Source organism: Schistocerca gregaria, chromosome 1, assembly GCF_023897955.1.
Source record: "Schistocerca gregaria isolate iqSchGreg1 chromosome 1, iqSchGreg1.2, whole genome shotgun sequence".
Taxonomy (NCBI): Eukaryota; Metazoa; Arthropoda; class Insecta; order Orthoptera; family Acrididae; genus Schistocerca; species Schistocerca gregaria.
In genome coordinates, this window is record NC_064920.1 from 692,911,226 (window position 1) to 692,928,674 (window position 17,449).

The 17,449-nt window shown below is 43.2% G+C and overlaps 1 protein-coding gene across 1 annotated transcript in view; it reads right to left on the reverse strand.

Moving 5' to 3' along the window:
- LOC126302399 (lachesin-like) overlaps window positions 1-17,449 on the reverse strand; it is a 1,147,869-nt gene that overhangs the window by 95,473 nt on the left and 1,034,947 nt on the right. The window contains exon 8 of the mRNA XM_049991738.1: window positions 7,098-7,250. Coding sequence (XP_049847695.1) covers window positions 7,098-7,250 — 153 coding nt within the window. The remainder of the gene's footprint in view (window positions 1-7,097; window positions 7,251-17,449) is intronic.

Here is a 17,449-nt window from a genome sequence, read left to right on the forward strand (position 1 = left end):
CCAGTTACTGTGCTGGAGGTCCAGATCCTGTCGCGTCTCTCCGGCCGGGCTGACCGAAGGCGGTGGCGTTGCTGCGGTGGGTGGAGGGTCTCCTTCCGTCGGCTTTCCGTCCGGTGTGTCTGTATTCAACCCCTGTCTAGCGTGATTCGCGTCGTACTGCTGTGTGGGGGGTAGAACCTCCCGTTGCGCATCCGGATGCACTGTATCGACGTTACACCCAAGTTTGTCTGACACGGACTGCAGTAAGCAGGTATCCGACGGCGCTAGCCGTCGTTTCTTGTGGCGCTTCGGCGACCGTTGTTTGCGCGTGTGCGCCTCCGTATCCGAGTGCGGAAGTGACTCCCGGTGCTCAGGGACGAAGCAGCTGTCGGCACAACCGCAGGATCAATTTCCATATCTCCTACCGATCCTTTCCGCTCGGTTAAGGGCGTCGTCGGCGCCGGAGCGGCAGAAGTGTGCGTCGTTTCGTCACTGGAGGCGGTCTCTGCTGCAGTCGGTTGCCGTAAACTGTCAGGATTCTGAACCTGGTCATTCTTCGGGATGGGATCTGTTCGAAATGCGTCCTCATACGTTAGTGGCAGCGGCGTCAACGTGGACTGGCAGCGGCGTCAACGTGGACGTAGGTACGGGTTCGCCATTTGGGACTTGCACTATACTCCGCTGCATACATTCGGAACGCACGTGGCCCTCTTTCCCACATCCTGAACATGTTTTGGGTTGTCCATCGAAGATGACTATAGCTCTGCATCCGCCGATGAACAAGTACGAGGGCACATGTTGTGTCAGTTCTATTCTGATTTGACGCACCCCATTGAGAACGGGGTAAGTCGTGAAGTTGGACCATTTTTCCTGAACGTGGCTGAGCACTCTTCCATACGGGCGTAAGGCGTCAATGACCAAGTCAGACGGAACCTCGAAGGGAAGTTCGAAAATGCGTATGTTTCGTAAGCCCAGTCCTGCATGATCAATAGTTACCTCTCCAACATGTCCATCAGAGTGACGAAATTTGAGTCCATGTTTAGTATCTCGGATGATTCTGTCACATACTGCATCGTTAATTAGCTTGACGTAAACGACACTGCTCACTATGGAGAGGTGGATTCCGATAAGTTCGTTGTAGTCAAGTTTAACTTCGTCCTGTAGGAACCTTTCTATTTCGTAGGCTTTCGGTCTCGCATATACATTCGAAAAACTAATCTTGAGAGTCGACTTTCGGTATGTGCCATTCTGTATCGAGTCGTCTAAACGCGCGAGTACGCCGAAGAGGTAAACAACTGCGCGAGCGCGAACTTCTCCGGCAGGGACGTAAACAGACGTCCGTGCCGTAGCACAGCCGAAGGCGGACTGAGTCAGCTGTTATAGATGCTAATCCCTCACCCTCCTCAACCACTTTCCCTTAATAAATAAGTATATTCCTCATAGATGGGACCGGTTTCTCAGTTCAGCAGCGGTTATTGTTTACACAATAGTGTCGGAAAGAATGGACGTTCTGCTAACAGATATGCCGATGATAATTGATAACACAATTGGGTATCGAAAACACTAAGTGCAGCAGAATGAGATTTTCACTCTGCAGCGGAGTGTGCGCTGATATGAAACTTCCTGGCAGATTAAAACTGTGTACCGGACCGAGACTCGAACTCGGGACCTTTGCCTTTCGCAGGCAATTGCTCTACCAACTGAGCTACCCAAGCACGACTCACGGACCGTCCTCACAGCTTCACTTCTGCCAGTACCTCGTCTCCTACCTTCAAAACTTTACAGAAGCTCTCCTGAAAACCTTTTTGTAATCTGCCAGGAAGTTTCACTAAGTGCAGGAACTTGAAATAAAAGAGGAGGCCGATATTTTCAGAAATTAACAAAGAAATTATGAAAAACAATGGATCCAGACAAAACGTGGTCATTTGCACGGATGTGCCACAAAAACAGAGATCAGAGGCAAGTTTCTCTATTACTATCGGCAAAAACTGTTTTCTAGAGTTACACGTATGTAATTAAAGGATTGAGGCCGTAGAAATAGAAAAAAATGGACACCTACCCATAATCCCCCCCAGAGGAGGAGCATATTCATAAAGTAAATGGTTTAACCTACAAGAAAGCAAAATCGATATTCTCGAAGACTCAAGCGTAAGAATTGGAACACGCTTATGACTGGAGTTGTTGGCTCAGAGTGAACATACACTTAACGACCATGGGAAGGAAATATTACTCGTACAGTTTATTTCCAATCGCCAGAAAATCGGTTGTATATTTTTCTGGAAGAAAACGAGCAGTTATGTTATAAATTATATTGCAGCTATGTACACTTACATAAGAGAGGGAGGGTGCAAGAACCGGACTTAATTCGTAAAACAAATGATGTGTCAAAATCCATCAGATAAATTGTGCAAGCTGAAGATAACATACAAACAAAATCATTTGAATCACGTATCTGCAACAAACAAGACTGAGGCAATGCATACAACCGCTACTTTGAAGCAAAGCATAGAGGAAGAATGACGAATCGTAAAAAGAACTATATGCAGAATATCAGATGACGGGGTAAGAACGACAAAAAAGATGAGGCCATGAATATACAATGAAGCAGCTAAACAGGCGTTACAGGAAGAACAGAAAGCTTATAACATACACATCACAGGCAGGACAACTGAGAAGGGAGAGACATACTGACGGAAAACAAGAAGCGTTCTTAAATTTTCCTATTGTCTTGTTATGAGGAGATTTGACATTCCGTGGTGGTATTCTGCGTCAGAATGTGTGCTCACTGTTTCCACTACGTAGGCGTTCATAGCTGTCCAGCGTAACAGTACTGAGTCGCGGGTGGCCTGTGCCACAAGTCGCAGGAGTTACATCGGTGAAAGCCACCATTGCAATTCCCAGCAGATGCCTAGCCGGCAGACAGCACTCGTATCGCTGCAGGAGGGTGTCGTCAGCGCGGAGCTACTCGCTTCTGCAGGGTCAAATGCGCGAGAAAAACTTTAACCTGGCGCTTCAATAGACTTAGGCCGGTGCGAGGTTATGGCGAGGTAGTTCTCCACGGACGTACTCTCTGTGAAGTTACGCCGACTGCTGCCGCCGTTCTTCAAACAGAACTTCTCCTGGAGTCATTCCGCGACTTGTCATCCGACGCCAGCCAACATACCGGAAATCTTTTGCTGTGTTGCGATGTGTAGCAGCCAGCTGTCGTTTTCGAACCACGTCGAAAACTGGCCTCTACAGCGTGGACCTCCTGGACTTGGTATTTGGCTCGTCATAAATGTTTTCTGTGTAACAAGACATTCTGTTCCTTGTGAACCGATATATTGCCTTTAGACATTGTGATTGAGTTTTCAGTGGCTAAAAGCCACTTCAAAGACGAAAACTTAATTGTGACCTGCTATTTTGTTGCGTAATTACACTCCGAAGAAGGAGAACTAAAGTTTATGTTCATTTTAACAAACATAAGTTTCATTGTCTACCTGGACTTTAGTTTATCTGCGCCACCACCGCTTGGACCACTTCAGAGCGTAGACTTTAACTACTTCCATGGAACATATTTCTTATTTTTAAACTAAATCTCGCTATTCTCTTTGAGTTACTTCGGTACCTGAATTTTTTTTAAAAAATGTTTTGTTTAAATAAAGTCTACACAACAGGTTACACACTTCGAATAGCTTGGCTTGGTTGTTACACCGCTCGCAACTGTTATGGGAATATTTAAGACAAGACAGTGATTTTCTCTTGTTCGTGTGACACGAGACGAAGAACATTGGAAGACACTGTAAAAAAGAAGCACAACTCAGTTCTTACACCACTGTGCACTATTTTGTTGTAGGATGTATACTAAAAGGTGGAAAAAAATACTTCATCCAAATTTCAGATATGTAGTTTTTATGTCCAGTAAACGGCTGCTCCAAAAGACATTGCAAGAAACTACAACACTGGGTAGAAATTGGACATTTACTGCCTAAAAAGAAAACAGATGAGTACTACACAACAAATGTACCGGACAATTAACGAGAACGAGTCGACAATCACAACTGAAATTTGGATACGTGTTTTACGTAATCAGAAAGCCGTAGTGAAGTACGTTCTGGGAAGTGAAAAACTGATCAATCAAACTGGGTCACATGGGCCAATACACTATGAGGTTGATGGTGACCTTAAAGTATGTAATTCTTAAACTATACATGTACAAGAAATATTGTATGGAGAAGACGTTGTCCACAGGAATTTGTTTAGCTTCTTTCAATATAACGTTACAGATATTTCGTATCAGTAATCAGTCCATCTCTACAGGACAATGAGGATCGCAGGTTATTCTCTTGAAACTTTCTGACAGAATCGTGTGGATGGCTTTTGTGAGTACCTGGTTAGTACAGTGTTATGTTCATGTTATTGCGAATAACTTTGGAATCATAGGAGAGGAGAGGTTACAGAATATTACTTTATACTTCCCTCGAATATACGTCAGGGTCTACTAAAGATAATACATCCCTCCGATGGACCGATCTCCATCAACAGCACCGCGTGAGACAATGATAAGGCCACCAGGAATATCTGTACAAGATCCCTTACACTACTGCTTTCCCCCGCTTTCAGCTTAAATATGAACATTTATTTCACCATCAGGTTTCAAAATAGGTATCTCGAGATTGAGTGCTAACATGCGGAGGGTCAGGGGAAAAAATCAGGTAATTCTTTTTTTCGATACTGAGTTATTGCTACAGCTCGATTCTGATGGATCATACGCATCTGTTAAGAGGGTAAAACTGGAAGAAGCCAAGTGAGTCCAGAGATATTAGCATTCAAAGTATTACTGTAAGGAGAAAGAACCAGACAGGTATATTTGAGCAGGCCGATGTGGCCGAGCTGTTCTAGGCGCTTCAGTCTGGAACCACGCGACCGTTACGGTCGCAGGTTCGAATCCTGCTTCGGGCATGGACGTGTGTGGTGTCCTTAGGTTAATTAGGTTTAACTAGTTCTAAGTTCTAGGGGACTGATGACCACAGGTGTTAAGTCCCATAGTGCTCAAAGCCATTTTTGAACCAGGTCAATTTGGGGTGTCAGGTGAAAGAAGAAGACAAGTTAGTGGTGTCTATTCCGGCTACGAGAAGACAGAGCAAACAGAATTCTAATGCAAACGCTTCACCATTCGTCCTCCACCCCCTACAAATTTTGCGATTCTGCTGGTGGTCAGCATCCCTTTCATTTATTACTTAATTCTCTATCAGTTAAACGGCCTGAAGAAAATAAAAATTACATTTCCTGTGCGCGGTCGTGGAAACGCCTAAGGATTTCAAGGACATGGTAGAAGCACCTGGATGTAAGCCATCTCTTTTGACTGTGGTCAATGTTAGTCAAGAATTCGAAAACATTGTTAGACACAAAGCACGCTGCAAAATGCCCTTTGAAAACTCAGTCCATCGAGATAATACTATATGAATCCAACCACTGCCGTAAACTGAAACATCAAAGGACTTATCATAGAGGAGTACAAACTGGTATCATAAGGACACCATGATTATGTCAGTCAATGGAAGGGTTTGAACCAGGTCAATTTGGGGTGTCAGGTGAAAGAAGAAGACAAGTTAGTGGTGTCTATTTCGGCTACGAGAAGACAGAGCAAACAGAATTCTAATGCAAACGCTTCACCATTCCTCCTTCACCCCCTACAAATTTTGCGATTCTGCTGGTGGTCAGCATCCCTTTCATTTATTACGTAATTCTCTATCAGTTAAACGGCCTGAAGAAAATAAAAATTACATTTCCTGTGCACGGTCGTGGAAACGCCTAAGGATTTCAAGGACATGGTAGAAGCACCTGGATGTAAGCCGTCTCTTTTGACTGTGGTCAGTGTTAGTCAAGAATTCGAAAACATTGTTAGACACAAAGTACGCTGCAAAATGCCCTTTGAAAACTCAGTCCATCGAGATAATACTATATGAATCCAACCACTGCCGTAAACTGAAACATCAAAGGACTTATCATAGAGGAGTACAAACTGGTATCATAAGGACATATGTTTAAATTCATAATTCCTAGTTGTCTATTGCACAATAACTTTGTAGCTAACTTCTGTTCGCTATAATCTAAAGTAAAGAATTCAATAATTTATTCAAGATCTTGCAGTTTACAGGCTAAAATATAAAGATCTGAAAAGCCTAGTTATGTTTCTTCACCCTGGTGCTGTGAAGTTTATTGACCTGCTCCAAAACTAAATATACGTGATATGAGTACTATCGGTGTGTTATCACAACCAGGAAATCGTTTAGTTGTGATTATTATGTAATTATTGCGTCTGTTTCGATTTATTTACCTGTCTCTTTCCCCTTAGAGAGGAAATTACTTGTTCTGTGAACACAAGGGATGAGATTAATGCTACTTCAGCATTCGATGAAGCCAACATGTTTAATTTTTGAAATAAAAAGTATTGTCTGTTCTTATATATTGGTGTAATTACAGTTCAAATATTAAAACCGCTTTTTCTCGAGTTTCATAAAAATTTCCTGAGCTGATTCTTTCCCCTGGCCCTTCGCATTAGCATGCCTTTGACATATCGACTATGAAACAAGCCTCTGGAAATTTATGAATTAGAATAAAAAAGCACGGTAATGTAACGATTGGTAACACTGTAATATTTGAAGTTGTGTAAGTGGGTGACCTACGTTGTTTAAGAAGCTCCAGAATATGTTTTCATCATTAAAGTTCTCGTGAATATGTATCGCCAAAATGTTCAGAGTGCTCCTTAATTATCAGATCTGCGCAATAGCCAAAATTTCCCATTAGTGTTGGACTATTTGTTGTGCTGAGTGAATAAACAGTTATATTTAATTAAGAGGAAGGTTTTTAACAGAGAGACGGCTGAAATTTATTATTTTCAATTTATTCAGTTGTTTTATACGTGTTGGGATTGTATATGACACTCACGTCATCAGCAGAAACGATTAGTTCTGCTTGTAGTTAATTAAATAGAAGGTCATTAACATGTGTGCAAAATAAGAATGGGCCTAATGTTGAACCTTGTGGACCTAAATTAATATTTGCTATGTCGGCGATATAGGGAATCGACGTGTGAAGTGCAGTAGCATGCAAGCGCGTGGGGGTCGGTGCAGTACCTGCAGCTGCGGTGATGGTGGACTCTGAGGAGGCGGCGACACGCTTCCGCTTGTCCAGGCTGCTGTCGCCGCCTGTGGGAGCGACGCGGCCGGCGTCTGGGGCACGGCTGGCGTCCGGCAGCGCCGCAGACAGCGCCGGCGCCGTCGGTTTCTCTGCAAGACCAGCATAAGTTTATCGCATAACCTCACTGGCACCATTCAGATTCACGTGATATAACATCAACAAAGGGAAGGTCTATAGAGAAGCGCATAGATGAGTAATCATAAATATATATCCAGTGTTGCTACAGACATCTACATTGATGTGTAAGGTGAGACTGAGAATCAAGTCTATCCACATTTATGCTCTGCAAACTACAGCAAAATGCGTAGCATGTATTTCTCAATGCATCACATGCTATAATTCAAAATGATATACGAACGAAATGAAGCACTGGCCCCATATAGCTTAAACTTTATTTATTTGCTAGTAGGTTATCCAGCATTTGGAGATTACCTTTTATGTCACATCATTGCCACTCCCCACCTCACCAGTAGGAGTACGTTGTCCTTGGGACTGTCACTAATCAGACAAGAACACAGAAGGCCATAGTATATGATACTGATATGAGCTGTTATCAATGATTTCGATATTACCATTTTTGCACGACTACCGCCGCTTGTGGGTGAGAGGCTTGTCTCACGCTCGACTATTTTTCCTGGTAGTGAGTGATATGTTGAGTAAGTTTGGTCAAAATTTTATCTGTGTTTCATAGTTACCCTCACGTGTCAGTTCCGTACTCCCCCTCCCTCCCATACTTCCTCTCTTTTCAGGAGCGCTTTGGATGACATAGCACCATAGTATTTTTTTTCTTAGTAAGTCATATGTGTTACGCGTGTGACTGACATTGTCCCTATCGTTCCAATACTATGCGCTGCATGTCATTCCTGAGCTTCCAATGGACCTGGGGTAGTAGTCGAAAACACTAAGATAGCTGTGGGTTCCTTGAGAATTATTGCAGACTATCTGCATACCTTCGTTCTTGATGTCTTTCCCGATGATGATATCATCTTCCAGTGGAATAACAGTCCCCGTCACAACATCATAATCCTGGTACAGCAATATGACGACCAGAGCCGATTTAAATCCCAAGTGACACAAGGCGCTACTTGGCTTGCCAAGCTGCAAGGTGTCTGTGCAGGAAGTATTACAAGTAGTAGTGGCCATCTGGTGCACAAAGCTGAGAGGGGCGCTAAGTGTAGTGTAAGATTTGTACACAGTGCGTGTCCGCCGCCGTAGGGCAGCGGTAGCATTACCGCCCACCACGCAAGGGGGCCCCGGTTCGATTTCTGGCAGGGGACTCGGTGTTGTGCGTTCTTCATCATCGCTGACACACAAGCCGCCGAAGTGGCATCAACTAAAAAGACTTGAAATACGGCGGCCGAACCCCGAAGGGGATATCCCGGCGAATAAATGCCATACGATCGTTTCACACAGTGCGTACTACAATTAATAGCGAAAACTGACACGGATGAAAGTTACAAGGGAAAAGGAGATTGCTCATAAGCCGATTGTGTGGAAGAATGTTGTTGAGCTGGCCCTGTTGATGAACATGATAGCGGACTCACGCTGCTGTCTTGGCCACCGAATTCCTCTGATCTGAACATGATGGTACACATCCGGGATACTGCGCATTGCGTGACTTGTACGTATACAGTTAGTGCCTCATACTTCCGGAAACCTATCAAGGAATTGTCGAATCCATGCTGTACTGCATTCCGAAGGTGGACTTGCACCGCACATATTGCGAAAATGTAAATTGCTTTTGCCGTGCTGTTTTTGCAGAATCTATGGGTAGTCAGGAGCTCTATTGCTAACCAATCAACATAATCTAATAAAACTTAGAAAGCGTATTTCTTGTGCAAACATACAGCTTTTGAAATGGAACAATTCGTATTGACATTAAGAAACTGAAAGTAGGTTTAATTAGAATTGTTCCAGAATTCTAGCTCGAGTCGTTTATGAGACATCGTATTTTCCAAAGTTCCCACATTGACACTTGTATACTACCTGTGATAGCACACACTAACGAACAACACAAATGCATACACTGGTTATGTGGATTCTGACCGGTAACGAGAAAATGGACCATTACAGGTTGTGTTCAAAATAACCACCGCCAGCAGCGATGCATGCTCCCAGTCTGTTAAGGAACGACTGCTGCGCACGTCATAGAATTTCAACGGAGGTGTCCGAGCAGGCTGTAGTAATAAGTCGTTGCATGTCATTTGGTATAGTTGATATATCCTTACAGACAGCGCATAAAAAAGTCTACAGGCGTCAAATCAGGGAAACGAGCCGGCCATGGCACAGATCCTCAGCGTCCAATCCAACGATTTGGAAACAATTCGTGACGAGACGCTGTAGTACTTCATGCGCTATGGGCTGGACAGTGCGAGGGTTCATTTATATTTTAAGTTACCTTGTTGTGTGATCTTCAGCCCGGAGTAGTCAACGAAACCACGGCTTGTTAAATAGTCTTCGTGTAAATATAATACATATTGGATGTAAGTATCTTGTTACAGGAGACCTTCTGGGTAATAAAAAATGCACCCATATATACATTATTGATATAAACTTCCGATCGATGGTATTCCTTGACAGCGTGGCTGGAGCAGAAGACTCTTTCCCCTCTTTGACTAGTTTGCCTGTCAAGATTCCAACTACGTCTTCAATTCTCTTGGAACGAGACGGAGACCATGGGCAATGCCTCACACAAATAATAAAATACACAGAACAGGACTTGTACCCTAATAAATCTTCTTACATACTAACTAAAACCTTACATTCTTGACGATTATTCTAGATAACAAAAAGTGCATATAATTCTACTAATAAAGCTTGTTCATTTATATTCAAAATTAGTACGAGGTTTCACTTCCATTCAACTAAATTATTTATTTCCCAACTTTGGCTATAAAATACCTGTAAAATCTCGTACCCTCGCAACAGGCACCACAGATTCCTCCTCGTGCGCAGGAGAAAGTCTTCTAGCATCCGTGTAAGATTGTGTGTTAGGAGGCTGCGATACTAGCGTGCGTTGTGTTCCGTTTGTGAAAAACGGGTCTATCAGCTGAAGGTTCACTATCTCACATCACACGTTTACACTCCATAGACGCTGATGTTCCACCTGTCGAAGCCAAAGGGGATTGCCATCAGACCAGTAGTGCATTTTTCTGCAGTTTACCTAGCCATCATTGGTAAATGTGTCTTCACGGCTAAACAAAACGCATGATGCATCTGTAGTATCCTGTCTTAAAGTCCATGTACAGAAGTTAACAAGGCTCTCATAATCATCTCGATGCAGCTCTTGATGGAGAGAGATGTGATAGAGATAGATCTTATGTCGGTGGAGTTTGCACAGGACACTTGCCGGACTCACTCCACTTCCTCGTCCGATTGCGCGGGAGCTAACGTGCGGATCAACTGCAGCAGCAGCAACAACATTAATTTTCCTCTCTTCTGTCTTCACTATCTTCCTTATGATACGTTTTGCGAGTGTTACACGAAACACTTTCACGTAACTGGTCGAAGTGGATGAAACATAACTACCGAGATGGTTGATGTATAATGGGATATCTTGCCGCAAGAATACAATGTACAAGAACGAACTGTATTCTTGCTACACTCCCCATAACCCATGAGCATGTCGGCTTTTTCTGCATTAGTAAATTCCATCATCCACTCACGACATACTGCTTGGTCTGTGACGCACTAACTGACTAGAAAGTCACAGTGCACTCAGGGAACATAGACAGCTGTAAGCAAACATAAAAACATCGTAACTAGCAACTACGCAATTTGAAAGGCACAAATAAGAGTCAATGTTGAAATTTTTCGACATACGATATCTTATAAACGACTTTGACTCGAATCCTTTAAAAACACTACTGTCATTCTAATTTACCCTACTTTTAATTTGTTAATGTCAATAAACATTGATCCGTTTAAAAAAAAGTGTATATCTACACAAAAATACACTTCTTAAGTATTATTACAATCTGTTTATTGGATAAGAATACGAGCCTCTGACTCCCAAGTAATTCTGTGAAAACCGCACATCAATAATATCACTTGTCATTTCCGCAATATTTGCAGTGCAGGTTTTAGGTGATTTACCGTCTGTGTTACATATGTCAAACGTCTATTGGTGGGTGACAGATCCTGTCATAAGGAACAACTTTTGTTAGAGATTAAATTTGCACTGAGACTTCCCAGCGACACTCGGCGTCATTTTATTGAATTTGCCGACCTCGGGACGACGCGACTTTTTCGAACCAGACGGGTGTATTAGCCAGCCGTGCTGCACTTCCGCACTACCGTTCCCTGTAAACCGAGAGAGTAGTTTTCAACAAGAAAACTTTAATAAAGATATTAATTTTTATAAGCGAATCACAAACTTCAATTTGCTTGTCCTGCCCCATTTCACGCGGAGAAGATGACTGAATTACAAGCACTACACTTCGTATGTGTACGCTGCTAAGTGCCCACGTCCTGCCGCATCTCAGGGCCATAAACAATAATAAAAGACGCCTAGCATTGTATATTGCATGTAAGCGTTAGCGAACGTTATTCTCCATGACGTGTACCGATGCTATACGTCGACATCGGACTTTGCCTGAGAAATTTAATGAACAGTAATCGTTTCGGCTTACTCCGACCGGCGCACACAGCCGCACCTACAATACAGATTTATAATCCTGCATAGAGACGGTCATGGATGTGACGGATGAATTCAGGAATGGACGATGTTACATTACAGTAGATCGGATTGTGGTCTCAACGAGACAAGATAAGCAAGTAATTTAGAGACAATAATGGTCGCAGGGTAACATGTAAAGTGTTTGCAGACTCAATCTTTCACTTTTCAGCGGAGTATAAGCTGTTTTGATACATCCTGATGGATAAAGTCTGCGTGGGCAGATCGATCGATAAAAGTATTGCTCACGGGCAGTAAGGTTTTGGGTTCGAGTTCCGGCCTGGCAAATTTTTAAAGCTGCGTATGAATCTATCTTCTACAGTCTAGGTAGTACATTTTTGACCAGTGTTTCCTCAGAAACAGGGCATGTAATGCTCAGGAGGTATCCTCAAAATGTAAATGATAAATTTAGGAACCGTTATTGTATGTAGGTAATGTTACACAAAGAATAATACATTTCATTACCGTTTTATAACGTGCGAATTAGAATCCACACATGTCTGAATAGCGTGTCTACTACTATATTCTCCGTAATTGCCACTGAAGTTGAGGAAAATACTAATCTGCACCATCTTACCCATGCCCACTGCCAGAAACTGTTAGTTCAGGCGTTGGAAGGTACGGTCTTGATGGCTGGAAGGTAGGCGACCATACCGGATAAACTGCGCAACTGACTGCCATCCTCATAACGAAGAAGCAGTAGACGTGCAGTGCTGTTTTTCACTAAGAATGTTGTAAATAAATGTCGTGTGACTAGGGCCGCCCGTCAGGTAGACCGTTCGCCGGGTGCAAGTCTTTCGATTTGACGCCACTTCGGCGACTTGCGCGTCAATGGTGATGAAATGATGATAATTAGGACGACACAACACCCACTCCCTGAGCGGAGAAAATCTCGGACCCAATCGGGAATCGAACCCGGGCCCTTATGGTTAACATTCTGTCGCGCTGACCACTCAGCTACCGGGGGCGGACAAGAATGTAGTGAAGGAATGCGAACTCGAAATTCATATTGACAACGCTTATGAATTGCAACCATGGACAAAAGTTGATGTGCAGGCTGTTGCTGACTAAAAAAAAAACAAAAAAACAAAAAAATAACTGTGTGCAGTGCTTTATCATGAGGTCCATCTGCTAAAGGTCTATGAAGCTGATTTCATGCGACGCAGTTGGTGAATTGATAGTAACAGCGGTTCCAAGAAGGAAGTGTATGTGTGTGTGTGTGTGTGTGTGTGTGTGTGTGTGTGTGTGTGAAATCTTATGGGACTTAACTGCTAAGGTTATCAGTCCCTAAGCTTACACACTACATAACCTAAATTATCCTAAGGACAAACACACACACCCATGCCCGAGGGAGGACTCGAACCTCCGCCGGGACCAGCCGCACAGTCCATGCATGACTGCAGCGCCTGAGGCCGCTCGGGTAATCCCGTGCGGTGGAAGAGCATGCTTTTAATGTAACGCAAGACGCGGACAACCAGCAAAAACTAAGAGCTCATTACTGACCAACGGACGAGGTGAGTCGGTGTGACGGTGAGCCACGTAGAAAAGTAGTCAGCTCGAATCATCTCTCAGTGCATCAAATTATCAACGACATCCTTAATATAGCAACATGGTGGCCCAACTGGCTCACACCTGACTAAAAGGCCCACAAAAAAGTAAGCTGGCTGCAGCGTATGACGTTGCAAGTCTGGAGTAAGTGGACTGTTTGTTAAAATTTTGTAACATGTATTCCTAATTAAGCAAGAGCTTTTTTTAATATTTGAAAAGACAAAGTAAGGCGTAAGGGCGCAACCGTGCAATGAGCAGAATGCGTCTAGCTATCTGGTCAGTAGTTTTGAATGAGTATGCTCGAATGCAGTTACCGTTGAAGGATTCTACAAGATACATCTAGAAAGTCCGGTGAGTAGCCTCAGAAAATAAAGAAAACAAGAGTTACAAACAAAACACATTTACTGTCCTGCAAAGTAATGACTACTAGCTACAATACACTTCTAACATCGGTTGTAAAGCTATGGCAACCTGTGAGCAAACTCTTCTTGTGGAATTGCTCGAAGCACCGTGGTCACGGGTCACGCGTCGCAACGTCTACTAGTGTTTGTGAGAAACGGTGCTTAACTGTCTTCGCTTATCTTCAACTCTTTCATTCTCATTCGCAAGTATCCATTGCCATAGTGTCATTGCAAAATGATGCGCGTTAACGTGAAGTTTTGCTTCAGATTAGGGAAAAGGCGACGGAGACTCACGGAATGTTAGGACAAGTGCGCGGTGTTGAAGTGGTGAGTAAAAAGTGTATGTTGAGTGGTTTGAACGCTTTGTGAATGAGAGCAGAAGAGTTGAAGTTAAGCAAAGACAGTGAAAGCAATATTCTTCACGAACATTGGCAGACGTCGCGGATATCCAAACACGTTGCTTCGAGCGATTCCACAAGAAGTATTTGCTGCCACTTTCCAGCGGCATCACAACCAGTGTCAGGAGGGTGTTGAAGCTAAAGGTGATTACTTTGAAGGTCAGTAAAGGTATTTTATTTATAATACTTGTTTCCTTTATTATATGATACCGTTTATAGAACTTTTCAGACGCACCTTGTATTAATGCGTCTTGAATACAGGTGCCGTTGTTTAGTCCAGACCTTTCTTGCATTCACAAATATTCTTAAAAAAAAACCTGTTCAGATTTTGAGTGCCATTAAAATGCCATCAGATTTGGTATCAGTTATACACACCCATGCGTTCGGAACGATGAACCAAACTAACATCCTTATGGTTGAAGCCATGCAAGTCGCATAGTCATAAATTGCGGTGCTGGAACGAAATGGAAGAAACGGTAAAACGTTGAATCATGGGAAATTATCTTCTGCCAAGCACCTTACAGCGGTTTGTGTAGTGTGTGTACACGTAGACGTAGATGAAACAGTGAAAAATGAACTCGCAAAACTGAACTTTTTAAATCTGTTAATACTCCCATTTCAAGTGTCGAAGGTGAAGGATTGTTTTTCGAACATCCTTCACCCTGTTAGGCGAACAATAAGCGTTTCTGATCCTAAATGTAATTGGAAAGTAACATTCACTAAATCCTACGATAGTCCGTGATACGGAAGCGTCTGATTGGTACCCGTAAAATGTTTTTTCCTTGTTTCTGTTGGAGAGAGAGGACTTAGACCAGGCTGAGGACGTGCTTCAATGCCAGTCGGAAATCAAAGATACTGGCACAACTAAAAAATATCATTGGTCCTGTTGGTAACAGAAGAGTCAGCAAGGCATCAGCTACAGTTGGCACTAATCAGTTCTTCGACAGCGAACGCGTGGAATAACACCCTTACAGTTCTGACAAACAGTCAGCAACTTGTAAACTACCTTCGTCGAAATGGACACGTAGAAGTCGCATTTTCATTTCCACTAAAGACGCAGTCTGTCGTCTGTACACAGGAAGGCGCAGTTTTACGAATAGAAATATTAGGTTTGCATCCTCGACTAGTGGTTTTCAAACTGCTGTCTAGCCAACTTGATTTAGATTTTATGTAATTTTCATAATTAAACTTTCTCAATGGAAACCAGACTTCAGAATTTCTCAGTTAAGTAACATAGGCTTAAGTCATAGGAAAGTGCTAAAAATTTTCATTCTATTCTGCCACTTTGTAAAATTAACCGAATGGTGTTGATACATGATGCCAAAAATAGCTGAAGCTTGGAACAGTGGACGTTGGCTGGAAGGTCGTAATCCAGACTTAATCTGTGCTGGCAATGGAATAAAATTGCTCAACAGTGTTAGAAGAGCACAGTGCTCCTGTGCCTTTAATACAGGACAGGTCCATTGTACAAGGAGTCCCAAGAGAGACAGCATTCAAGGAGATGGCAAAAGCGATGATTCAAAGCAAAATACATATCTTAAGAGCTATTGCGACTTTTTCACTTTCGATAGTGTGAAACAAATGTCTCTTTTCTCTCCATATTTTGCGAGGAGATGGTGCGGACCAAAGTAGCGAAAAACTCTTGCAAGAGTTCTAAAATGCACATCGTAAGAGCTATGACTACTTGTTCTGTAGAAGAAATGGGTTTCTGAGTAGCGAAGGTGAACAACTGTTCACAGCTCTTAAGTTTTGCGCTTTAGAGCCTACACTTACTGATTTTTTTTCTTGTTTCGCCCCCTACTATCATCTCTCGAACTATGAGAAGAGAAGATGAAGAAGTGCTCGTAACTCTTAAGACACGCATTTCAGAGCCTATGTTTGCTATATATTTTTTACTTCGAATGATCTTTCCTGTCACATCCCTGAATATTGGCCATTCCCCCTGTGACGCTCAGTAAGGCAGGTGTTTTTTAACTCTACTCTCCATGGCTACATATTTCCATATATGAATTAATATGAAGGTAGGTGGTTTTGTCTAATTCGCTATGTAGTTCGGACATACACTAGCACAATTTTGACCATGAAACGGCGCGGGAGTGCGTGGCACTGACAGGAGCTTTAGCAGACAGCGAACCAAAAACGTTGGGACTCTGTCCTTAAATATCTAGGCGTATGTGGAATGACCACATAAAACATAGGAAAAGAAGATCAGAGACTAAGATTCATAGGAAATGTAATTTATCTCACAAAGAAGTGGCTTACAAGGCACTTATTCGTCCGATTCTTGAGTATTGTTCATTAGACTGGGGCCGTTGGCGAGTAGGTCTGATAGAAGAGTTAGAGAAAATCCAACATAGAACAGCGCGTCCGTCACGGGATCGCTTAGTCCGTGGGAGAGCGTTACAGAGATGCCCAACAAACACCAGCGGCAGACGTTTCAAGAGAGGCGTTGTGCATCGCGGACATGTTTACTAATGAAAGAGTCAGGAAGAGTCGGACAACATGTTAGTTCCTCCCATATACGTCTCGGAAAATTACCACAATAATAAAATTCGAAAAAGTAGAGCTAATACAGAGAGTTATCGACAGTAATTCTTCCCACTCGCCATTCTCAAATGGAACATGGGAGGGGAATCATTTCGAGGGACCTGAAGTATCCTTCGCTACACACCATCAGCTGACTTGCAGAATGTTGGTGCAGATGTGAACTATGAGGTAACGGGCGAGTTGTGGCGTCCTGGAAATATTATATGTTCGGAGTTGGGGCGGCCGCACAGGACGCTCATCAAAGCCACGGCCCGGCAGCAGCCACCTGGTGCCGAACGTCAGCTGAGCATGAGGGGAGCCCCAGCGCGTGGTCCATTGGCACGTGGCTGGGAATTCCTTGGTGATGCTGTGCGCTGGGAGGGCCAAATATGGCGGACTTTGTGAAACCTTAATGGCACACATTTCAAAGTTCGTTGTTGTTGTTGTTGTCTTCAGTCCTGAGACTGGTTTGATGCAGCTCTCCATGCTACTCTATCCTGTGCAAGCTGCTTCATCTCCCAGTACCTACTGCAACCTACATCCTTCTGAATCTGCTTAGTGTACTGATCTCTCGGTCTCCCTCTACGATTTTTACCCTCCACGCTGCCCTCCAATGCTAAATTTGTGATCCCTTGATGCCTCAAAACATGTCCTACCAACCGATCCCTTCTTCTAGTCAAGTTGTGCCACAAACTTCTCTTCTCCCCAATCCTATTCAATACCTCCTCATTAGTTACGTG